The following is a 26,074-nucleotide window of genomic DNA, read 5'->3' on the forward strand; positions in this document are numbered from 1 at the left end:
ATCCCAATCCCAAAAAAAGTCTTGAAGAAATACGACAGCATAGGATAATATTTGAAAAGGTATTCTATAATCTTTAGGCATAGATGTAGACTACAAAGAATAACTGTTATCCTCTAGTGACATACACAACTGACAATGGTGAATACAATGTTGATCACGCCAACAGTATTCTAAAGTGTTTTACGACCTCAAATTTGTATTTAGCTAAAACGTAAACTATAGGCAGTAAATCTAGGTTCCATAAATTCGATCTGAAATGTAATAATAAAAAAACATCGTTGACAAGTTTTTATTTATTTAATAAATACAACACGATCACCAGAACTGTTATAAATACAAAGTCCTTACATCATACATTAATACTAAATTATTAATTTATTGTCAAAACATGAAACATAATGACCTACACCTAACACCGTAACGGGATAGTGACCAATTAGATTTTAAATAATAGTTAAAAATATAACTAATAAGTAAAACGTATTCAGCAGTCTGACATAGAATCATTGACAGACGTCAAAATAAGTGTTACTTCGCGCTATCGATAGTAATAAAGTAGTTTCGGCTTTTAATCGGCGAAGAAAACGTAAGTGGCGAACACAGGAAACTTATTTTACACTTGCATATACTAAAAATGCACTATATAACTTTAGACTCCAGACATGATTAATGAAAGAGAAAGTACCAACTAATTTTATACGATAAATTAGAAATTAAAATTCCAAATTACCAAGCACACAGAAATTAATAGGGCATGTAAACATATTACAACCATTGGATTTGTGCACTACGAAAATTATATAATTTTCAGTCCAAAAGACTTTTTAATCACTGCGTACACGGGTGCGCACGTAAGTTTCCTCTTGTTACAGATTTTATACTTTTCAATACCGAATTGAGACGTCAAAACTATTAATGTATGGAGGAATACATCTTTCAAATATAGAAAATAACAAGCATTTAAATGAAAATATAGATCTATGACGAAATCTTTTTCTGTCAATACATGATTAAATTGTAATATACAATATAGTGATTTTAAAGGCTCTGTTAAAAGTTCATAAAAAAACTATAACTAAAACTCAGATCTATGAGCGAACTAAATTAATTATAACGATTTTGTGATTCCTATGACTATGCATTTTGTACGAAGCCTCAAAGGGCTTATTATCCGTTCAATACTGCTATAACTAAGGCAATGAAAACATTTCTTAACCTTTAGGAACAAGCATTGAAAACTTACCTTATTCATTAAAAAATCAGCCTTAGTGTAATGCAATTTCTAACACGAAATTATCGGTTTAAGTTAAGTCGAATTGGTTCGGAAATACTTCAGCTGGCAGCTGGTTCCACAAACCTTAATTATTTTTATGATTAACGTAAAATAATAGAACTTTACTATTCTATTACGTTAACTATTCGAACGTAATGTTCGTTGGCCTGCTTTAGTCACTCGTTTCTTTCGTAATAAGACTGATTTTATGAATGAATGAGGTCGCTAAATTTTTAATATATAAGTCTGGACTTTGACTAATGACTTTTCAGTATAGGATTCGTATAGCTACCTAGCGACCTAAGATATCAGAAATCATTCGCATAAAGCATCGCCGCTTCCTAAGTAGCGTATATTTAGTAATGCTCTCTCTTTACTTGGAAAGATTAACATGGTATAATCTATATTATATTACAAACATTACAACAAAGTCAACAAGAATATCAACAATGGACTCGAATAGTATCAATTTAATATGTGATAAACAATATTTACTATACTGAACATCACCTCTAAGCCGCGTATCGAAGACGCGCTCCAAGCGGGCGTTCCAGCCGCGCGAATTGGATACACTTTGGAGCGCGCGCCAATATGTTCGTTGTATCGCACGAACGCGGAGCGGTCCGTTCCGACGGTCGTCGATTTCTTTGAATACCTCGTATCATAATAAATCGCTTAGAGAACTAGGCACTAAAAAACTAAAAACCATAAAGTGTCAAACACTGGAACAGTTGCCGCTGAGTTCTACTTCAAATGCTTGGAACGCGTTCCGCGGAACGCTCTTTAGGCGCGGTGATTCATTGCGCTCGCTCCAGGAGCACGTAGTCGATACGCGGCTTTAATAAATAAATATTTACAAGTCGAGATCCAAACCCTTAACTACGATTATAAATAATTGTATCCATCAAAGAAGGATGTCATTTATCATGTACACACAAATAAAATTTATAGATGATTATGCACAGAGGCGATGACAACTTGGAGAAACTAATCATGGTTGGTAACACAGAAGGCCAAAGATCACGTGGCCGTTCAACTAACAAAGTACAAGATGGTAAAGTCCATAATCAAAATTTAGCGCTATGTATAAGGTACGTCAGATTTTGACATTGTCGCGCTAGGTTCTCGTTCTGGATCTAACCTTAGAGTAATTGATATTATCGACATTTTTAAGTTCACTATAGTAAATATTGATTTTAAAACATTATATCAGTACTTATTCAGTATAAACAAAATGGAAAATTCTCATTTAAGGTTTTATATTTTCGTAATACTAATAAATGCATTTAACTGAATAAATATTGATATAATGTCTATTATGCAATTAATTAAACACTGTAGACGCAGATCTTGATCCGACTGTGAAATCTTTGTACTGAGAGAAGACGCACAGCTGAAATTAAAAATCATTTTTAGTTCTCGTTTCATTGACATGTTTTCAATAAGCTTTGAAGGTATTCGGAAAATTATTTAATTTAAAAATGAAAATCATACAATTCGCTTGTCGACTATCATCATATCTCCAGGACTTTCCACTATCTCATATGCTGACCGAGACATTAAGTTATCAGTATAGATAAGATTAGCATATGCTATTACATAATTATATGTATCGTTATATTTTATCCTTAGTAAAGTTAATCTCAGTATGGATTAGTAAATTGCCAATTCAAATACGCTGATAAAGTCCATCAATAACTATAATAATAATACAGAATTAATGAACTATAGTTTTTTGCTGAGACAAAGTTTACCCAACTTTGCTAAAAGTACCAGGAAAGCAGATTTCAGTAGAAAGTTTACTGGAAGGAAGACTTTCGTACATTAATTAAAGGCAAGTTTTTTTTAATCTTCTACTAAAAATGTACAATAACAGTTTTTTATACAAGGAGGCAAACGAAGGTACGTCAGGTGGAATCCAAGGTCAAACGTATATTCTAAATACATGCATTATCCTTACAGTACTAAGCCAATACGATAATGTCGAAAAATCAACAATATAATATATATTTAAATGTGTGTTTGTATTCTTCTAGATAAATCATACCTTATCCTTTAGTTGTTGACACATATGGAGCGCTGCAGTTAGCATAAAAAGGACATCGCTAAGCCAAGGTACGGCGCAGTCAGCTTGACAAGAGTCAATGCGCATTGTCCCGTGAACTGAACTCAGCTGATAAGCCACGAAAATCAGTTTGTGTGATTGTATGTAGAAGGATATCGCCAGATCCTCGGGTAAATTTGGAGACAGAGCTTTCTGGAATACAAAAAATCCAGTCATAAATTAGTGACGCTGCGTAGAGGCTTTCCAATACGTCGCCGTCTTTTACTTCCCATATAGATTTCGTTTTCGTAGAGCAGTGTTGGCCTAGTGGTTTCAGCGTGCGACTGTCATCCCTGAAGTCGTAGGTTCGATCCCGGCTGTGCACCAATGGATTTTATTTCTATGTACGCATCTAACATTCGCTCGGCTTGCCTTAGACCCAAAATGTCGACGGCGTGCGTCAGGTACACAAGGCTGATCAACTACTTGCCTATTCGATTAACAAATGATCATGAAACAGATACAGAAATCTGAGGCCCAGACCTATAAAGGTTGTAGCGCCATTGTTTTTTTTTTATAGATTTCGTTTCAGGTAAAGCAATAATTGTCTGAGCTTAGAATAACTGATGTACCTGCATACCTATGCAACTATACTGCACGCATATATGTGGCAGAATATGCGAAGTTTAGAATGTACCATATTCTTGCAAATAAATTATGATTTATATTATGATCACTAAACTAAACCCACCTTAGACTATAAAGAGAACAAAACTTTTCCCTGTCTTAAGAAGGACATGAATATAATTATAGAAATAAAATTCAATAAAACAGACGTTGAAATGTCAGCCATCATGTCGAGGTATTTTGGAAAGTAAATATGACATCAAAAACATAACTTTTAAAACAACCAAGTCTTCCACTGTAAAAAGTTGTCCATGTAATACCAAATCGGTTAATTCAGTATCTACTTAAGCCGGATCGTTGCGTAAATGCTCGAAGCGCTCAATAAATCTAAATCTAAAAATAAGATGGGAAGCAGGAGTCTATGCATTCAAAAGAAGTGATGGTAATCCATCCCTGCAAGTACTGGACGCGATCTTTTATGTTTTAAAAATTACCTAATTAAAAAAATTTTAAATTGCATTTAGCATTGGTAATTTTTGACTCGAATCCTGTGCCCCCAGATACCTAGTATCGTTCATCGAGCTCGTGATCACGAGACGCAAATCGGAACGCCCCCTCACGTAAGCGACGAGTATAAACACATTCTTAAGTAAATTGGTACGAGATACTAAACGTTTATATGTAATTAATAAACATTATAGCTAATTTATTAGTAGATAGATTTATTGTAATGTCGACGCAGTCAGCCAGATTTATTATTTTTACATGCTTTTCTTAATGGGCTGATAGATTGTTGCTATTGTTAATTTCTTCCAGAATCCCTCCGACGTATGCGACAAGATATTCTCAATTTTTCCACAATCGAATGTTTCGGGCTTAGCTAACTAACAATTTATGAAGATGGCGACATTTGCCACATTGAGTTTGTGAGGAAATATTTTACGAAGCCGGAAGACTTTGATTTTATTTAGCAGTTTATTTACTTCTTTTGTCTTTAAAATATTAAGTTGTCGTTTGTTTAAGGTTTAATATGAGTTTGCTTTTACCTATTTATGTACTTAATTGACTTATGTTTTCTGTTTCGTATAGGTACATTGTTTATTAATGTAATCTGTTTTGGCTTTGTATATTGTCTAAGTGTTTCTATAATTATACGTGCATGTAGCTATAAGATTATAAATAAATAAATTATCCGAATTAATTTCAACTGTCTCGTCTTATACTATATTTATTTGTTGTAGATAAATCCTTGGTGCTAAGACATTTGAAATATGTTTGGTACATAATCAAATGATATTTGTCTGCTCGGTCGTCGTTCAATTTGATCAATTGATCTCGATCATTGATGTAATAAAGTTATTTAGAACATATAATTTTATCGAGTAATGTACATAGTGATATAGTATTGTGGGTGAGAAGCATATGGGACTATATATGTCGCAGCCAACTGGTTTAATAAGCCGTTCAATTAACAGGCTAGACTATTAACTAAATAGCGCAATCAGGATATCAGGAAGATTCATAGACAAAACTTAGCCCTAAGTATGACGTTCGTGTGTCAAAATTGTACCGGATTTGTCACGACGACGGAAAACGACCATAGAAAAACTATTTGCTCCAAGCCCGTCTACTTCATACTGTAACTTTGTGCTACATTGATAAGAAATTTGAAATGACATTGAATCTGTGTAAATGTTCTCAATTGCTATTTATAGCATGTAGGTCAGGTTTAACTTCGATGAAGAATAGTCTTGTTCTCTTTGAGAATTTTCAATGTCTTCCTTATGTACATGAAACACTATATGTAAATGACACTATATAGTAGATGAAAAATGCAATTAAGCATGACTTGTGTTATATGCTGTCCTAGTATAAAATACATAATAACAAATTAAAATACTTAACTAAATTTGTATTTTCTATCAAAAATTCTAATCGTAATTGCTCTGATACATAGATTTTTAAGGAAGATTATTACTGCAAAAGGTGTTTTCTTAAATTTTTATATTATATAAATTAATATTGTAATAAATAAACATATAAATGTCAAAGACTAAAGACATTATAAAGTTTACACTAAGACATTGCCCTACAATAAGAACTATTTACATTAATAATAACTTACCATATTTCGACTTTTCATTAACTCATCAATGGCTTTTTTCTTTGGTAACACAAGAGCTGTGCGCGCTCTTTGCAAGGATCCAATTAGACACTGAATTATATGTAACACTTCTTCAGATGACCTGTTTCAAATTAAGGAATTAGAATAATACAAAAATATTATACTTGACTCCTCTGAATCTACCATGAAGGTTTTGGCTTTTTGGAATAAGGATTATTATAACACATATAGGACCCACAGAACAATGTTGTTGCTAAACTCCAAATTCTAATATTTTCCCCTTGTCTTAAAACAAATAATGTCTCAGTAAATAATTAAATTGTATGAATCTGGTTAGTGCTTTGCTTTCTTAAGTGTTTGTATTGTCTTCATTTAAACATACATGATGTTTGAAAGCAAAAATAAATTTCTATTTACCTAAACACATAATGTTTGTCTACATTATCAATGTAACCAATAGCTTGTTGCAAATGGTTAGCTGCATCTTGTATCTGCTGCAACTTCCATGGACCATCTTGGTTAATTGATGTTCGACACATTAAGTGCATCTGTCTTAATACTTTGAAGCTTATATCCTAAAATAACATGGTTTAGTAGAGCTGTATAGTTATGTTTAAATTCATTTTTGCTTAGCTCACTATTAGTCTAAACATATAATTGAATATTATTAGTATGGAGATTTATGTAAAACTCTGGACATTTATGGCACTACATTGTAATGCTAATAATGAAATTATTGTAAATGTAGTGTAGCTAATACAAAAAAGATAAATTTAATGCAAGTAAATATAAAATACCTTAATCAAAATACATAACAAATCATATTATACAAATAAGTAACTAGCCATTACACTTTCACCACATTTGGTTGTAGAGTAGTTTTCTATACGGGTTATTCAACATAAAATAGTTTTTTAATTCAAACCAGTAGTATACTAGAACTAGTATTGATATATCATTTAGTATATGCAAGATTCCATCTATATTTCATAACACTAGGTAATTGTTTTTCTATTTAATTATTAAAATAAACTAAGACCACACAAATAAAAAGTGTGTACAGATATAAGATATGAGAAATAAAAATAATTAGTACTCTAGTACTATTTTAATACATACTGCATGTGTGATGCTGTCGCCAGTAAGTGTTAATATGCATTTGAGTTGTTCTGGTTGAGAGGTCAAAATAAACTTATCCTGTTTTTGTCCTTCATTTCCATATAATGGCACTGGAAATCTGTGTGCACATTCCTGAAAGATTTTCCATATGGTTAGTTACTATTTATTAATGTACCTAAATAAATTACTATGCATACTTAAATTACTACTATCCAATACATACTTGTTGTTAATTACTAACATTTATGTACTTTAAATAACTGTAATACTAGTAAAAGTAGGTATTTTCTTATTTGGTTTTTAACTTGGCTGTACTGCAGAAAGTTCTTAAGTGGCCAATATGAATATAAAATATAACTCACAACCAACACAGTGTGGAGCTGGTGTAGTATAGCATGTACTTCTTCACGTAGAACCCATTCGAATTCTTCTTTCTATAATGAAATTTAATGTAAATTTTATAGACTCCGAAATAATGAATTCACTTGATATAAAATGATTTAAATGAACATACCAAATTAGCAGCTTCTTCTTTTTCGTTGTCGTTCATTGTTATGTAGAATAAGGTATTAAAAGGTACTGCTGCTAAATGATTCACAAATTAGTACTAAGTTCGAAATTATCTTGTAAATAACAATTTTTTCACAAAATTACAATACACATCAATTAAGGGAAAAAAGACAACAAATTACAAAATCTTACGAAAACCGAAAATTGAAAATTCATAAAAATTTTGAAACCAAAATCCTATTTCAGGGATATTAATGTAGGTACTAGGCAATACATAATAGGTATGTATGACAAATGACAATTGACAATGGTCATTGCTCATTATTTTTCTAACTGACAATAGATGTTCCCCAAAAGAAAATTCTTAACAGATATATATAGAAAAGTCTGACACTAAGCAGCACGAAGTGCGGTGAAAACCTATATGAAAATCAGACTTTTAATCAAATCACAATCTAGGACGTACTAAAAAGAACTTAAAAAGCATTTCAGCAAATAATTTAAATACTAAATACTTCTCTTATTAATAATATCATATCAATTGAAAAAAATTAAAAAAAGTCATATCTGAAAAATAATTAAAACTACAAGCTATGTACACTACATAGTACAAACTTCATTAAAGTCTAAATTTTTTTGGAATTGAAACTTTTTACAATTTAAAAAAGTATAGACTTTTGAATTTTGTGCTTTGAATATTTATGGTGTATAACTTTCAACTATAAAGAAACGATAGAATAACATGTGAATTAGTGACCGTAAATAAGACTTGGCTTAAAGGTCTCGTTACCAGGCCATAAAATTATTATAAAAAAAAATTCAACTATAAAGCATCTAAAATGTATCCTCATATTCTAAGAGCTTTTTATACGCAAATAGAAAATATTTTACGTGGAAGTGGCCTTATAGCCGGGTAAGTAAAATACCTGTAGTTCTATTTGTTCTACCGTACGTATAGTAATGTAAATACGGTATCCATTATATATTTATTCATTCATAATTTCTTTCTTTCAGGAAGTCGGGCAGGCATATGAAGTATCCCTACACTTTATCGGCAAAAATCGCTCAATTTCCTTTTTTTCATTATTTAAAAAATAATATTATATGGATGTATATGCCTCCATCAATAGTTATATCGTCCTATTTTATTTTACAAATTCATAATTTAGTTAATTCTGAAGCCAATGTTAAGTCTTGGGCTGAATCGCAAAGGAAAATAGCTGAAAAGGAGCACCACCATTAAAAAGTTATACAATTTTAAGTACTTACTGTTAATTATTTTGGAGACGCTAAAATAAACTTAAAATATTCTCTTAAAGAAATTTTATTTGTTATTTACAGTTGAAATTTTTATTTTTTAGGATAGAATCGTGAACGACCCTTGTTTTGTAATTTTGTACTACTTTAAAATAAATACCCATCAATCATTTTGTGTTTGAACTTTCCATTACGTTTTCATATGTTTTGCACATTGTACCTGCTAATCTTTTGATACTTTTTTATTATTGAGGTATGTGGGTTGTTCATCCGTCGTCGGCAGATCATCCAGCCCAGACTGATAATCGGCATTCGCGACTAGAGTGCTTTCCATAGGTGAAAAGTAGTGTCAACCCGAAATCCATTATCCAACACGTTAGTCGCCATTAAACAAAGTCTTCCGCTACTGATATTGATAATAGATTCCACGACTTACGAATATGACTAGAATTAAATATACATTTTCTACACCTGTCACAAGTTTGTGCACATCATTCTGTCTTTTTCGGTTCGGTTTACAATAAAACTGACTCGATGGACAACCTCAGCAACTCCCATGGCATTATTTCTACGTCAAGTACGTATATAAATTTATTTTATGTACTTGCGGATGCTTTCTTGTATCATGCGAGTTCTTGGATACAAAGAGTCACGTCAGATTTTGTAATGATGGCAAAGAAGTTGCGTGGATCTACTAATTCTATTAATATTACATTTTATATATATACTGACATCCCTTATGTAAATTCATTATAAATAATATATATATATTACATTTATAATGAATATACATATATTATGTAATACGCTATCAGCTGTCAACAGAGAGCTGTTAACGTCACTGTCAAAAAACTAACTTTGTTGTTTTCACATTTTTGTATTGGAATTTGCCAAATAAATCGTTGTTTTTTTATTTTTGGTCCACATTCTTTACTTAATGCTAGAGCTGTGTTTCAACTCTATCATATTATTGGCTAATTATTCATCTTTATTTGTGATTACTTTTGGGAAAAGAAAGATAAATGTGGCAAAGAATTAATTGTATGTTCGTAACAGCTTGTGAAAATGTGGGTTAAACCGCAAGAAGTATTTCTTAAAACTGCACTGTGGTAAGTCTTTCTTTAACTACTTTCGTTACTATGTCAAAATAGTTATGATTTTGTTGCAAACTCCCAACTTTTTTTAAGGGACTGTGATGAAACTACATTGTATTTTGTACTTCAACGAAGAAAAGGACATGGCAAATCAAAGGGGCTGTCTTCCCTTCTTGTAGGAACTTTAGATAGTGTAAGAGACACTAAACCAGCGCCGTATAGGATATTACATCAAACACCTAATTCTGAAATTTATTACGGTAATAAATTATAAACATTTGCATTTCATTTATTTATTTATCATAATATAAAGTAAAATAGTTTCAAACTATACAAATAATCTAATTAAACATTGCACATACTAGATTTATGGAATTTTCTTTTGAAACTTGATGAGTCTTTGCCATAATTTCTATATTAATTTAACTAGTTGCTTATAGGATAAAACATAATATTATTTTTTATATATCATTAACCAAGTTTGTTTTATAGTAATAGCAACAGCTTTAACGGAACTAGAAATTAAACAGGACTGGCAATGGCTGTTTGAAAATGTTAGTCCAACCTTACACTCATTTGATACAGAGGAAGAAATAACTGAGTTTGTGTGTTGTAAAATTAATTCGCTTATTGCTACAGAACAGGAAAGCTTTACTGAAGGTATGGTATGGTATTTAATGGTTTAGTCTAAATTAAAACATAATTTAAGGCTCTCCTGTACCATTTAAAGAGGTAGCATACTCTAACTCAAAATAACTTATTCATATAGGTAACCAAGTACACTTGAACATAACAGAAAAAATGTTAAATTGATTCAAAATTTACATTTAATACCAGTTCACAAGTCACGAACGTAGAGCAGGCAAGAACAAAGGAAACTCTCCCCCACTCTTTTTAATTGCTAAGTTTTGAGTCATACAAATTGTTTGTAAGATAGCCATAAATATTTGAACTGGAGCAAATTAATTTCAAGGATTATTATCATTTAAATAATCATCAAATTTATAAAAAGCTTGATTCATTAATTTATATTTAACAATAGTTTTTAATTTATTTATCTGAAATTTAAGTAAACTGCATATATTACCCTTACATACAGTATATGGCGCATAACTGAAAAATGTGGCTCATAACGAAAAAATGTGACGCTAAGTTCTTTGCCAACGCCGACAAAGAAGTTGCACTTACTTGTTTTAAAATAAGTATTGTTCCTGGATATTACACTCTGTAGCATTTTTTATGTTTTTAGATGAAGATACAATAAATTACAAAAATGTTGATTATCATTTCCACCAAAGATTTGGAATGCCAAAGGATGAAAAACTTGTCTGTCACTACTCATGCAGGTATGTGTTGTTATTGTTTGTGTCATGTCTATTAGATAAAAATATATTGCATACTGTATGTTTTCTGGGTCTTTCAAATAATAGAGGATATTATTTTCACTCTTTATTAATGCAATATATAAAATAATTTCATACTATGCAATGTAAGGTAAAAGCAAGTGCCTGCATCGGGCTATAGTCTCGCGGCGTTTTAGGTAATCCGACCAAAACTAAGAAAGCATAAGTGAGCAAAATTTACATCTTTGGTTCATACAAATACTATTTCAACATGCCCTATTAACATTGCTTCATGTCTATTAAAAGTGTACACATGATGAATTATTTGTTTTATATTTAACAAGCTTACACATTATGATAATTATGTGAGCAGTGTTGGCCTAGTGGCTTCAGCATGCGACTCACATCCCTGAGGTCATAGATTCTATCCCCAGCTGTGTAGCAATGGACTTTCTTTCTATGTATTTAATATTAGCTCAAACGATGAAGGAAAACAGGCACAGACCCAAACCTAAACAGATTGTAGTGCCATTGATTTTTTTATACAGAATTATCATTACAAGATATCTGGGCATTTACATTGTATTTTTTTACAATATAATAAAAATATGTTATAAAGTTGTAAAATAGCTAAATTGTATAGTTAGATATATTGTATATTTGTTGCTTTGTGAATAATATATATTATGTTAATTTGTAGTTCGAATTAGCATCTTGTTAACAAGTATATTGTGGCTAATGGCAGTCATGAACATAACACTTCATTATACTGATTTATGTTTAAGTGTTGACAATGGAAGTAAATAAAAGATTTCTTTATTATTTGCCAAGTAAATAATAATGAGAATACATTTATGATTTTATTTTTGATTGATAAAACGACAGCTTTATCCTATTCCTAATGTTGTTTTGCTTTGTCGTTTATATAATGTTACATTTTATTTCGCCGATAGAAAATGCAGTCATTATGTTGTGGTATAAGAGTTGACACAGTATATTGAACCCACAGTTATATATTTAATCGACAATATTTTGATTCAATAATTGCAAATACACTTATGTCACTTACAGCTGGTCCAATTTTCATGATTTTGGATTTTATCTTAGTCTAATATCTCTTATTTTAGCTACTGGAAAGGGAAGATGCCACGACAGGGTTGGCTCTATCTCTCAATGCATTACATGTGTTTCTATTCATATATTTTTGGACGCAACACAACCCTTAAAATTCGTTGGGCCGATGTCACCGAACTCGTGAAGAGTAACAGCCTGCTTTTGCCCGATTCAATAACAGTGGTTACAAGAGATGGAGAGCATTGCTTTACAATGTTATTGAAGAAAGATGAAACATTCGCTCTAATGCAACAATTGGCTAACATCGCTATGAAACAGTGAGTTTTCAATTTGAATCGTTATATTAAATGTGGACCAGTGTTTCCCAAGCTTTGTCCTATGCTCCACCATAGCCTTTCTGAAATTCTTATGCCGTCATAATTTTGTTAATATTAATTAATTTATTATTTAAATGATAGGTTTTAGGAAATTGTTAACGAAACACAGTAAGTAAATTTTCACAACAATGAAAAATTGATATTCAAATTCCATATAATTTTATTAGTTTTCGAATAGCGTAGCCCCTAACAATCAAATTGCCCCCCCTGTGAGGCGTGAGATCAACGGGAAACACTGCTCCAGACAAATATTGTTTCGAATTCGCATCTAAATGACCCAAGTTTCGTCCCTGTGGCAATGTACCTTTAACGCTGGCAGCATTTGCTCACTGTATTGCGATTATTATTCTAACTTCAAAGGTATTTTATTTTCAAGGTTGATCGACGATAAAACGGGCAACTACAATATAGACAAGGAATTGCTCACAAAACTGAGCAAAAATGTCCCTAAAAAGGCATCATTTCTAAAGCGTGATCTGGACGCGAAGAAGCAGTCGAATTTATATACTCTACGATTTCGCTTACCTCAGGTTGAGAAATTAGATGGGACCGAGGAGTGCACCCTGTGGACACCATATAATAAACGTCATAATTGGGGAAGGATGTATTTGTCGCAGAATTTCATTTGCTTCGATAGTCGGGTCAGTACTACAATGCTCTAAATGATTTATATTTACTGATAATTATCTATTTCCCAGTTTTTTTATTATATTTACAAGGATTGCATGAGATGTAAGTCTAATTACGCACAAATATAAATGTATATTACCGCCTTAAGTATTAACCGTGTTTCTTACTTGTATTATCAGATAATTAAAAGATTTTTTTACTATACATATTTACACAAGACTTCGTTACAGTTTGCTGTTTCTACTAAGTATTAGTATTTTTACATTCTTATTCCTTTTTTGCAACTGAGACGCAAACTAGCTGCTGTGGTCTCTGGCAGAATGACCAGCGCTGTGGAACAACTCTGCTCCTCAGCATAATGCTGAGCCAGGGCTAATTACAACCACAGCACACACGCATTACACACTTAAAAGAAACAACAATTGTTATCTCTCATTCTTTTTTTTTTCTTCGATTATTGTTATTTTGTATGTTTCTCTGTGTATAATTTGTTAGTAATAAATGTCTATGTCTGTCTAAAGCTGCTGTTAGGAAAATGTTTGGTGACGGGAGTCTGAAACCGTTTTATATTTTGACATAATCAACCATCTTAAACCTCATTTATAAAGCGACTAGTACTAAGATTTTTCATATTATCTGATTACAAAGCCATATCTATGGGACGAATTCGAAACGAAATAATTTGACGGTAAATATGCTTCGATATAAAAAAAAGTCTCTTCGTTAAGCTCTTCCATAGCTTTTTTGTGTGTCTTAATTCAGTTTTTGCACTATGTGTAGCCAGATGCCCACTGATTTCGATTCGAACCAATTCCACTTAGGATCCTTTAAGAAAAGCACTTGCGAGCCTTCTGGCAATGTGAGTGTCAATGGGTGGTATCACTTAACATCCGATGAGCCTTCTGCCCGTTTACCTGTTACATAAAAAATATCTCGCGCATTTCTAAAAATTAGTAACGCCCCTAAAATCTCTTTACAGATTTCTTTGATGAAGACTTCAAACAAATATATTTTTTCGTATAATTTTAATTTAATTTTCAGGTAGCGAACTTGGTCAGGCTTATTATTCCGCTGCGGAATGTGTACCAAGTGGAAAAGGCTGATTCGGGTGGAACGGGGAGTTCCGGCGAGTCTGGGAGCATTCTCATCACCACGTCATATCATACGAGCTTTTTATTTGGAAATATATCTGACAGGGACTTCATAGTACACAAGATATCGGAGTTATTGGCCAAATTGCCCAAGTAAGTAGTAAGTCAGTGGAGATCCGACTCCCGATGAAAACATTTTTTGTATTGTTCAAACAGAAAAAACTGAAACATGAAAAATGTTGAAAATTGATAATTTATTCTAACATGTGGTTAAACTAATTCTTTCCTTATCGAATTTAAAACATTTTTATCGCTGTATCAATTATAAAAATATGTATTCTATATATCTGTATATAACCAGTATATGCGTTTATCATTTAATTAACAGTTTAGAAAGTAATTAATTTCTCATTTTTGTAGCCTTTTATCGATGTGTAAAATTTTAATCAGGAAAACGATTCAAATAAAAAACTTCTCCATATTGCTATCCAAATTTAGATTAAAAAAATTGTTTCATTATTTGACAATGACTCAATATTAATAATGATAGATTTCGGTATCCTTTTAAGTTAAAAAATATATATATAAACTAAATTTATATTAAATTTGATTTATGTTAGACTCAGTAACTAAAATCGTAATTTTCAAGTGACGTTAAACAGAACTGAATTTCTTAATTTGAATCGCTTTGCTTATGTTTTATGATTGGTCTAATCGACTGCTTCCTAATTATATTTTCTCAAGTTTTTATTTAAAACTTCACGATTTTTCCCGAATCGGTGGCAGAGACCACGGATCTTGCTAAGGTAGTGAAGTCCTCTCTTGCTTCATGCACTTTTATCCCTTCTCTAGTATGTCCTGAATTCGGTCCAGGTACTTGATAACCGCTTCTCATTCATCAGATCTACACGAAACGACCTAAGCATTACTTTTCGTATCCTTGTCAATACATTTTCTTTTAGATCGAAGTGTTCACGTATTATTTATTACTTATCCTGTCACGCAATGTTACACCGCACATACTTCTGAACGCTTTCATTTCCACGGTATTTGTTCTACTCTCATTCTTTCTCTGTCACACCCAACATTCATTTCTGTGTGTCAGAATAAGCACTCTCCTATGTAAGGCCAGTGGAGCCTCGTTTGAGATTACCAGCATTCACTCGTCTTTTCATATCATCATCATACTTTTCAACTGGAGTTTTTCAACTCATCTATTTGTTCCACTTCTGCTGCATCTATTAGAATATCGCATACAGTGCTATCGAAATCTTTCTCAAATACTATTATTTAAAGAAAATATTTTTGGTGAATTCCATTGTATAAAAGTATAAAAATAACATTTGTTTAAATTTTAATATATCTTCTTACCTGGATCTGGAATGTTATCTTTCTTAACTTGTATCAGGGTCAGATCTGGCATTCATAGACCTGGAGCCAGAACGGGCTTATAACAAATTCATATTTATTCTACAAAATAGTGTGTTTATATTAATAATTTCGATCCCCTTATGTGAATGCTAGATCCGCCCTTGGCGTTGGATGGCATGTGGCGTTGTAAATAATTCTACTCGGGTTCAAAGGTAACTAACATTCTACTAACAATGTTAGTCGTCTGAATTCGTTTCTAAGATGTTGAACAGTGATGTATTCAGGGAGAAAAGCGGAAAAGCCGTGGGGGGACAACGCGTTGAAGGAGCATGGACGCCACAGCCTCCACTCATGACTCTGTTCAAGACCCACCAGACTTCCAGCATCAAGCAAATACAGCAGAAGAAGGTAGGTAGGAGAAACTGAACTTAAACTTCAATAAGTCATATTAAAAAATAGCCTTACTAACAATCTACTAATGTTGATAATGATAACATTTTAAATCACTGAATCGTATTTAATGATCTTTAGACTTATATATTAATTTAGTAAATTTATCCTAATATCTATGATAAATGCTGATAAATTACCGACTTTTAAAAAACTTAACCTGTTGCTTGTATCAGGAAAAACAGTGGGAAGATCACATGGCTGAAGTAGGGCGTGGTGTAAGTATGTACAGAACGACAGAAGGAAGTGAACTGGTCGTGAAGGGTATACCTGAATCTCTACGCGGGGAGTTGTGGAGCGTCTTCTCAGGGTCCATTCTTCAGAAGGTCCAAAGCAAGGGCCTCTACGAGAAGCTGGTGAATGAGGCCCTGTCTTCGAAGAACCAGGCCAACGATGAGATAGAAAGAGATCTACATAGATCACTTCCGGAGCATCCGGCGTTTCAGAACGATGTTGGTGAGTAATGAAATGTTATGAGTCACAACATCGGTTGACGTCCTGCGGCGTGTTTCTTGCAACAGTTAGGCTTGTATATATACCACTTTAGCCACTAGAGCCTTTGGGCCAGTTTAACTGCTCGAGTATCCTCTTGGGTTAGAAGAGTTCCAACATTGACACGTCAGTTTTAAAATATAGAGATTTGTTTATATTTTAAGTATGTCGAAATTAATGAACTTTTCAGGCATATCAGCTCTTCGACGCGTACTCTGCGCGTACGCACTAAAGAACCCTACCATCGGCTATTGTCAAGCGATGAACATCGTGGCCTCCGTTCTCCTAATATATTGCCCGGAAGAGCAGGCCTTTTGGCTTCTTGCGACCATTTGCGAGACTTTGCTCCCGGACTATTACAATACCAGGGTCGTTGGTGCTTTGGTAAGTTATTTTTTTTAATAGGAAATGCTCTCTTTAAATTCCATTTATTAAAAAATATAAATTTACAAATTTAGGTTTAAAATTATTCTAATTTTGTTATGTTCTATTTAAAAATATCGATAATAACCATTGTATTATATATGAAGTGACACTAGAGTGATTGAGACAAAACGCTGATTAGCTAAACAAAGATTATAGTGCTTTCAGCAAATGAGAGGAATTCGTTTATACTTTTTTTTGTAACGTTTTCATCGTCATCTTCATTATTTGGTACATCGCAGGTCTACTTCATTTTCCTTCAGTGTGTCCTGCACTATACAGTGGATTACCCTCTGGGAGCCAAGTTCCTTGACGTTGTCGTCAGTACTGGTCGGTGAGCGATCATGAGCAGTTTACTAAAGGAATTAAAAGTATATGTGCCTAAATTCCAGGTGGACCAAGGTGTCCTAGAAGAGCTGACGAAGTCACAGTTACCCGATCTCCACGCAAAGCTGGACGAACTGGGGATGATGAAGATGATCTCCTTGTCTTGGTTCTTGACGCTGTTCATCAGCGTGATGCCGTACGAGTGCGCCGTAAACGTCATGGATTGTTTCTTCTATGATGGCGCTAAAGTTATTTTTCAGGTATATTGGACGAAAGTGTCCTAAGTTAATGTTCTAGTATTCTACTCTTAAATGCTTATGGTATCCTGGTACATAAGAAGGTAGCATAATGTGGTATTGGTTAAGTTTATTTTATTACTTTCAACCTGAAGGCCTTTTTTTGGGCTAGATTCCCGGTAAAATAAGCATTTTTCTGGCTTCGTAATCTTTAACGTCAAAATAACTGATTTGGCAAAAATTCTTATATATTCTTTGTTATTTTAGTATTTTTTTTAAATGTTCGTAGCTTCAAATAGAATAGTATTGGCCTAGTGGTTTCAGCGTGCGACTGTCATTACTCAGGTCGTCGATCCCCAGCTGGGCACCAACGGACTTTCTCTCCATGTTGCGCACATTAGCTCGAACGGTGAAGGAAACCATCGTGAGGAAACCGGCTTGCCTTAGACCCAAAAAGTCAAAGGAGTGTGTCAGGCACAGGAGATAACCTACTTGCCTTTTAGATTGACTAATGGTCATAAAAACAGATACAGAAATCTGAGGCCCAGACCTAAAAAGGTTGTAGCGCCACTGTTTCACGAACACAAAGTAATAATAATACTGGTGATGCTATATTTTTGACAGGGCCCAATCTCTTTTCCAGGTGACTTTAACCATATTGGACGTGAACAAGGAAAAGCTTCTCAAATCCACTGAAGATGGCCAAGCGGTGCAAATTCTGACCGATTATCTCGAAGGCATCTTCAACGATGAGGCCATGGCGCTTTCCACCGAGCCAAGGACCGCTCAGAAGGTATTCATTCGATTTTATTTCATTTCTGTTATTATACATAATAATACATAATGTTTAATTATTTCTTAAATTAAAATGGCGTGCAAGGAACATATGTACAGAAAAACCGGCTATACTGCCGGTTTTTACTTACTATATTTTAAAATATATGACAATTAAAAAATTAAACATAAAAGATACAAAAAAATATTTTTCTCGTGCCACTTTATTGCTAAAGGTTGCTATCTTGTGCTAGTCTAAAAAGTTCCTCGGCGGATTCTTTCAGCTACACATATATAATAGAATACATTAGACAATAGCCCGCTCAGTTTAGACATTCGAAGGAACATAAAGTTCTAACAAGTTAAAAATCAGTAAAATTGTTCAAAACATAAACATAAGGTCAAAATCGCGCTTTCCAGCAAAACGGTAAGTTTTATCATACAAGTACCTTAAACAAAAATGTAGATCATAAATTGATCTATAAAAAATGTATAATAATATTTTTCTTCCTACGAGCTACCGTTTCTGAGATATAACGATTAAAAAAGTTATAAAAGTTAAATCAAAGTTTTATCATAAAAGGTACTTTTCGCGAAAAACTATTTTTGTGACCTTTGACATTAAATAAAAAAAATTCCATACACGGAAAAGATGGGTAACTTTTAATATTATTAATTATGTTTTGAACAATTTTACTGATTTTCAGCTTGTTGGGACTTTATGTACCTTCACTCTCATTTTTTGGTCTAAATTTATCGGACTACAATATACAAAGCCAAAACAGATTACATTAATAAACAATGTACCTATACGAAACAGAAAACATAAGTCAATTAAGTACATAAATAGGTAAAAGCAAACTGATATTTAACCTTAAACAAACGACAACTTAATATTTTAAAGACAAAAGAAGTTGTTACCTCTGCTAAATTAAACAAAGTCTTCCGGCGTCGTAAAATATTTCCTCACAACCTCAATGTGGCAAATGTCGCCATCTTTATAAATTGTTAGTTAGCTAAGCCCGAAACATTCGATTGTGAGTACGAGGCATATGGAACAATTGAGAATATCTTGTCGCATACGTCGGAGAGATTCTGGAAGAAATTAACAATAGCAACAATCTATCAGCCCATTAAGAAAAGCATGTAAAAATAATAAATCTGGTTGACTGCGTCGACATTACAATCTAATTTATAACATTTGCAAGAATCTGCATAGATATTGGTACTGTTTTAAATGATTTAACGTATGTATATTTTCTACAGCTATTTTTTTATTTATTATTTATATATACTTCGTTGAATTACAATATAAAAATTTAACAGAATTAAATGATAAGGAGGGCAACTGGCGTCCAGACAACCACTATGAAAAGAGAAAATGTAATAAATTACATGAGATAGGCAAGAAGTCCTAAAACACATATTACATATAGTTATCAAGACTAAACTAAACAGGAACAACTAAACTAAAAAAAAGGATACATGAAAAGTAAAAGTTCTCATGAATCTCACATATTAAAATAAACAAAGTATGGAGACCGGATGAAACTCGCATACTAAATGTGATAAAACTTCCAGACCATAAAGATACAAGAGCTGGTGTACCAGTCGTACCGGATGTACGGGGCCAACGTCAGCAGCGAGTGCATCGAGCACTTGAGGCTCAAACACCGCTTGAGAGTGGTCCGGCACCTGGAGGACAGCCTCGAGAAGAACACCCTGAGGGCCCTGCAGCAGGACAAGCTGCTGGATGCTAACGAGTTGCAGGTCAGTTACTATTTTATTCATTATATGTGAAGGTAAACATCATGAGTAAACCGATTTGCTTTAGAGCCAAAAAGTCGACACGCCGTCTCACGCACGCAAGTAGGTGACTTGCCTAATAAATTGACAAATATGAAACAGATACGGAGACCTTATGCCCAGACCTATAAAGATTCCATTTCCCTTGCTGAATGAAGATGCCATTCAAATTCATCTTACAGCAATATAAAAGTAAATAATAACTATTGCCGTAATCACCAATCTCAGGAATTACTAAGCGTAATCCGTGAAGAACTCTTCTGGGCGAAGCGAGTCCCGGCCGAAAGGTTGGAGGCTCCGTATGAAGCGTACAGACTGGACTACGCGCAGTTTAAGACGATATACGTGGCCCTGTCCCCTTGGGCTAAGGGCGACTACGCGGAGGCGATCACGGCCAGGATTTTTAAGGTAATTTTTACGGGAGACGTTTCAGTGTCAACTATAACTATATAACATTACGTTCAAAATATTATCATAGCATAACGTAAACGTAAAAACGTAATAGCTTATGAATTAATTATTTTTAATGTATTGTCAGAGGAAGTTTGACAGTTAAATTTCAGACTCAAGAACCACCATTATCGTCCTTTCGTTCGGTCCTGCGTTTACGATATGTTTTACTTTAGGGCCTTATAAAAAATAATCTTTCTAGCTTATGGACCACGACGACGACGGCCTTGTAAGCGCCCGCGGCTTGTCGCTCGCCATCGGGCTGAGCACGAGGGCGGAGGCACAGAAACGACTGCGCGCGCTGTATTGTGCGCATGCGCCGCCACTGTTATCGAATTTGGAGCTGAGGTCTGCGCAATTAACGGAGGTCGAGGAGTTGGCGGACGACGCCATATCCTTTTTTGACAGGTATTTCTTTATAATCTAATACGTAATAATCGTGCAATATACGAATGAGGTTCAGTTTTACGGTCATTTGGATGCAAGGGCTCAGTTTGCCTCTTGCTTGGTGTGCTCAGCAAGACAAGATGGTCACTCCAGGCTACAAAGCTGCCTACTGAATTCCCGGAACAGTTTGACTTAGGATGTTTCAAACAGCGTACCAATTCTTAAAAGGCCGGCAACGCACTTGCGAGCCATCTGGTAATGTGAATGTCAATGCCAGGTTTCATTTGTGGTTGTATCTTAGATTATAATAGTTTATCATTATTTATATAAAACTTTTTCAGTATACAGCGGCCTTCCGAATCTATCCAGAAATCTATTAGTGACATGGGTGACGGACAAATAGACAAATCAACGGACAGCACTTACTCCCCGGACGGTGAGTTTATATTGAATTTATAGTTTGACTAGTTTCATTATAAAATTAATCTAAATCAAAAATGAGACACGACTATGTCACCAAAGTCCTATCACAATTAACTGACAATTAGGAATAGGAAAAAATTGTATCAGTTATGAGAATAAAAAAATCTGTTTCAATACATCATCTCTCGCAACGTCTGTCACCCTGGTAATACCGTTTTCGCCCTCGTTGCAGAAGCAATAGCGGCGGAGGCCATTCGCGTGTGCGCCTTGGGTGTCCCGCCCGGGGCTTCGCCTGGCACTCCCCCGCCGCCCTCTCCGCCGCCCGCCCTGCCTCGCCCGCACTTCCTACGTCTGCTGGCCGCCCTTCACGACCTCACGCAGTACTCCACGCCCTTGTACGAGGCTGTCGCTAGAGCAGGTATTGAGACATGTTTTTAAAACTGTATGTAATGTTTATTCAGTGTATTTTTTTACGAAAACATCGAAATACACAATATATACCATAAAAACCAATGGTTTCTCTTATAATGCACGCAAAATGTAATAAACTCCAAAATTTCAGAGACTCTACTTCTACAATTGGGCGAATTAAGGCATCGACCAAATTTGGACCGAGAGATGTCGCAAGACAGCTTGTACTTGGCGGCTGCCGCTCAGCCTTCGGCACTCGAGGTATGAAATCCATATGTAATGATTAAAATATTTAATTAATTATTCTTGCACCCCTAATAACAAATGCCATATTTAATCAACTCTCGATTAAACTCAAAGGACCAGAGATACATTTCAAATTACCAAAAATCCAAAACCACAAAATTCAAATTATCAACAGTTCAAATTACCAACAGTAGAAACAACAAATCATCAAAAGTTCAAATTACCAACAGTTCAAATTGGCAACAGTAGAAACTACCACAAAGTGCAAATTAGCAAGAGTTTATATTATGAGAGGGACTCCAAGTTAATAAGTTTGTGTTTTTTTATTTCTATATTATTATTATGTACATATTTCCTCACTAAAAATAAATACAATTATTCACAAACATTTATTTCCAAAAGAAGTCCTTAGTCCGTTTTTGTGTGAGCGACTTTAGTTTATAATTGTCCAAAGAATTTTAAGAAAACAGAATATATGTTACAATTACATTATGAGTCATATCATTATGTTCGTTTCTCATATTATTTGTAGCCATAAAATATCACATTATGTTTAAAATTTACGTAAATTTTAGCCCGATCGAAACGGCAATCTGGAGGAAGCGTGCGCGCAGCCGTCTCCTAGTAAAGACGAAAAAGATCCCACGGAGGATTGGTCTATCACGTTGGAACAATTCTTAGCCACAATGTTAGCCGAGGCGGCCTTGGAGGAGTTCTTCAGCAAGCAGGTCTCGATCTTACCGCAACTCGAGGCTTTGAGGCAGAGAGACAGGCTGCAATCCGTCTCGTAGCCGTGTTGAATGCCATCTCTGGGGCAGCAGGGTTATTCAGCATTCCGTGGCATGATCCGATCTCAAAAGATGTTTTTATTTCAGAAACGACTTTAACAGACTCTTATTAGGTATATTATTTCTTAGCAATTTTTTTGTGTACAAAATTATGTCTCGCTTCCAACACGCGTTCGGTTTAAAAATATTACTTGGCATTACTATATCGCTTTCTCCTCCGGGGAACATAATCGTAGAAGCAAAACTTTTTTTCACAGGAAAAATAACAAGTTAATGCTATTACTAGTCCTAATTTCTATTTGAGGCTTAATGTTATGTATTTAGTGGAATTACTTAAAAAGTAACTAAATGTACATTACAGTAATATATCTAATTACAATGAGGAACAAATTCGTTATATGATTGTTTCACTGTTTAAACAACGGACGACACAGTAACCAAACATTACGACAGTAATTTTGACGAATGTCTAGCACGTAATAATTTGTTTTTACTACGGAAATTATTTTGTATACAATGTTAGTAATACTGGTTAACCTTAATTTATTACCAAATTATTACGTGCGAGACATTCGTATCGCGGAAATATTTTGACCTTCGTGAGACAGAGATATATTATTTTCATTCTTTTTTTTATTTTCAAACTGTCGCATGAACTGTATGGTTACAGGAAAAGAAATTAGGTAAACCAGTATTACCAACATTGTGTACAATATAATTTCCGTAGAATGAACACATACTCGTGTTTTTGAAAAAAATAGAGTTCATCACCCAAGGAAGACAAAAATGAAAACTGTCGTAATAGTGCTTTACGAGTTTGTTTCCCGGAGCAAGCGACATTCGAATTTTTTTTTATATATAATTACTATGATAAATCAATAAGGTTTCTCTTTTACATTAATTGTTCAGAAATAATAAAAGAGGCAAGGGTCGCGGAATACGGAGTAGCTCTGCTGATACGTGTCAGTAAATATTGAGGTCCACCATCATTTATCCAGTTCTTTTGATCGAAGAAGATAATGCAAAAAGTTAAAATAAATGATGTTTAATAAATGTTTACATTATTGATATTTATCTTATAAACACTGAATAAAAATGATTAGTGGCCTCTTTGATTTTGACGAGTCAATCAGGTAAATAATTCTTTGCAACAAAGATAAGTTTTTCAGTGAAGCTAAAATTTATTTCCAAATTACCGCACTAAATCAGTAAATGCCTTATAGTTATGAAAGTTACTAATTACTAACATTCCGATATCTAGATAAGTTTAATTTTGTGATAAAAATAACATTATATAAAATGTACGCCATATTAGATACGTATGTATATGTTTATTATATGCATAGTACAAAACTTGAACACTTATTTCTCTTACTGTTTATTAAGAAATACTTGTTTGTCTTGTTTAACAGAACGAAGTGTCTTTATAGCATAGTTATAACTGTTACTTTAACAGATATTGGGGTATGTACTTTTTAATATAGACTTCAAAGACTTGATGGACATTTAAAGCAATTCCTTATTCATTAACTAAATCGGTGTTTTAACTAAATGTGTTCATCTGTCCGTCAAAGCTTAATGACCAAAAAATAATGACTAGGGCGGCAGAAGTTTAAGGACGTCACCTCTTGCAAGTCGCAATTCAGATACGACACGTAACGGTAACTTTGGCTTGGAGGAAATTCATTGGGAAACACATTATAGAAATTTGACGAAAAAAAAGTTTGCTTTTTCCATTTTCATTCTCAATAATAGTACTTAGGTGTCTATTTAACAAATGAGGTAAATAGTCAAGGCATAGTTTCCCCAAACCTTCATGTAAAATCTGGCGTTTAATCATGTTTGACTATTATATAATATTATGTTATTACTTATAACAAAACGTTCAGGTCGCACCCGAAATATATGTATATTTATTACAAATATTTCGTCAATGTCTTCATTCGAGAATTTGTATAGATTTTGTGAAAAAATAGACTTCAAGCGTTTGTCCCACAAACACGATTTTACATGTGCGGCGTGAATGTAATTTATGTAAATAAAATTGTGGTACCTGATAAGTGCCGAGCTTATAAGAATTCCTTATACTGAACAATAATGCATTGTAGGGCTTCGATGTTATGGTGCTTACACGCTGAAATTTCAAATTATTTTTGCTAGTATTTTGTGGCACAACTTATTTGTAAAGGTGCAAAATTGTATTCATAATGTTGAAGCGAGATTTTCGTTAAATTTATAAAAATCCTAGATTGAAATAAACTGTTTTAAAGTGAATAAGAGTTTATTTCGAGGTGCAATACTTAAAAATAATTTCGCTTTAATTGTTAAGTTTACTGTGTACCAGGGACTTATATAATATAGTTATGAGCACTGAATGTAAGCCTGAAAAATAAACATTATGTACAATTATTGTTGTTTTTTACCTTGTTTTAAAAATTTAATTAAAAAAATATGTTTATTATAGAACATAAGATACAGGTAGCACTTATTCCACGCCATTAAATTAACTTTAGATAGTCTAATACGGGAAATTGCAGCCTGCGTTTGTTCCGAGTACAAACATTGTGCGTATGTTCTATTCTTGTAAACTTATCACATTTTTTTTATATATATACATAATAATTTCATAAATATATTGCGAGGGAAAGGTATATTAATTTCCTTGAATTTATCTCTTAGAGATTTCCTACATTTTGAATTATAGATTGCATGATTGATTATGAGGAGGGCTACCTCTTCTGCAGGATGAAAATAGTTTCGACATCAGCAGCATGGGGTCCATAATAATAAGCCATAAGTCATTAAGGTGTGAAAGTAACTAAAATAAACAAGTCAAGCTGCATCGACATCAGTTAGTGAGCGAATTTTTTCGTGATCAGCGAGGGCGGGAGATGATTGAAGATACTTAGTAGTCGGAACATAGACA

At 33.5% G+C, this 26,074-nt stretch overlaps 2 protein-coding genes across 3 annotated transcripts; one reads left to right on the forward strand and one right to left on the reverse strand.

The window, feature by feature from the left end:
* Nucleotides 1-284: 284 nt before the first annotated feature.
* LOC123710994 (protein rogdi) lies at nucleotides 285-7,938 on the reverse strand. Its single transcript, XM_045663367.1, has 7 exons — nucleotides 7,703-7,938; nucleotides 7,551-7,622; nucleotides 7,189-7,320; nucleotides 6,487-6,644; nucleotides 6,070-6,190; nucleotides 3,321-3,530; nucleotides 285-2,666 (listed from the first exon to the last, which is right to left on the reverse strand). Exons 1-7 carry the CDS (start codon nucleotides 7,736-7,738, stop codon nucleotides 2,598-2,600), a joined length of 798 nt encoding a protein of 265 aa, XP_045519323.1. The 5' UTR covers nucleotides 7,739-7,938; the 3' UTR covers nucleotides 285-2,597.
* A 1,860-nt stretch (nucleotides 7,939-9,798) lies between these two features.
* LOC123710720 (TBC1 domain family member 9) lies at nucleotides 9,799-25,549 on the forward strand. Of its 2 annotated transcripts, none has more exons than XM_045662847.1 (19): nucleotides 9,799-10,064; nucleotides 10,143-10,309; nucleotides 10,542-10,709; nucleotides 11,299-11,395; nucleotides 12,520-12,783; nucleotides 13,220-13,484; nucleotides 14,515-14,717; nucleotides 16,208-16,343; nucleotides 16,562-16,841; nucleotides 17,068-17,261; nucleotides 17,693-17,887; nucleotides 18,507-18,656; nucleotides 20,219-20,407; nucleotides 20,672-20,851; nucleotides 21,096-21,301; nucleotides 21,622-21,716; nucleotides 21,936-22,121; nucleotides 22,266-22,375; nucleotides 22,936-25,549. In XM_045662847.1, the coding sequence occupies exons 1-19, from the start codon at nucleotides 10,021-10,023 to the stop codon at nucleotides 23,149-23,151; spliced, it is 3,345 nt and encodes a 1,114-aa protein (XP_045518803.1). In that variant the 5' UTR covers nucleotides 9,799-10,020; the 3' UTR covers nucleotides 23,152-25,549. The 2 variants fall into 2 exon arrangements, with proteins under 2 accessions (XP_045518803.1, XP_045518804.1); XM_045662848.1 differs by having other exon boundaries at nucleotides 16,220-16,343.
* The last annotated feature ends 525 nt before the right edge of the window (nucleotides 25,550-26,074 follow it).

The sequence above is a fragment of the Pieris brassicae genome, chromosome 6 (assembly GCF_905147105.1).
Source record: "Pieris brassicae chromosome 6, ilPieBrab1.1, whole genome shotgun sequence".
Lineage (NCBI taxonomy): Eukaryota > Metazoa > Arthropoda > Insecta > Lepidoptera > Pieridae > Pieris > Pieris brassicae.

Bases quoted from the DNA above. Each gene is read 5' to 3' on its own strand.
- LOC123710994 (XM_045663367.1), bottom strand. From the start codon at position 7,738: ATGAACGACAACGAAAAAGAAGAAGCTGCTAATTTG. The intron at 7,321-7,550 runs GTGAGTTATATT...AAAATCTTTCAG, and splicing joins AGCTCCACACTGTGTTGGTT to GAATGTGCACACAGATTTCC. The intron at 2,667-3,320 runs GTATGATTTATC...TTTTAATTTCAG, and splicing joins GTCAACAACTAAAGGATAAG to CTGTGCGTCTTCTCTCAGTA.
- LOC123710720 (XM_045662847.1), top strand. From the start codon at position 10,021: ATGTGGGTTAAACCGCAAGAAGTATTTCTTAAAACTGCACTGTG. The intron at 16,344-16,561 runs GTAGGTAGGAGA...TGCTTGTATCAG, and splicing joins AGCAAATACAGCAGAAGAAG to GAAAAACAGTGGGAAGATCA. The intron at 21,717-21,935 runs GTGAGTTTATAT...CCCTCGTTGCAG, and splicing joins CAGCACTTACTCCCCGGACG to AAGCAATAGCGGCGGAGGCC.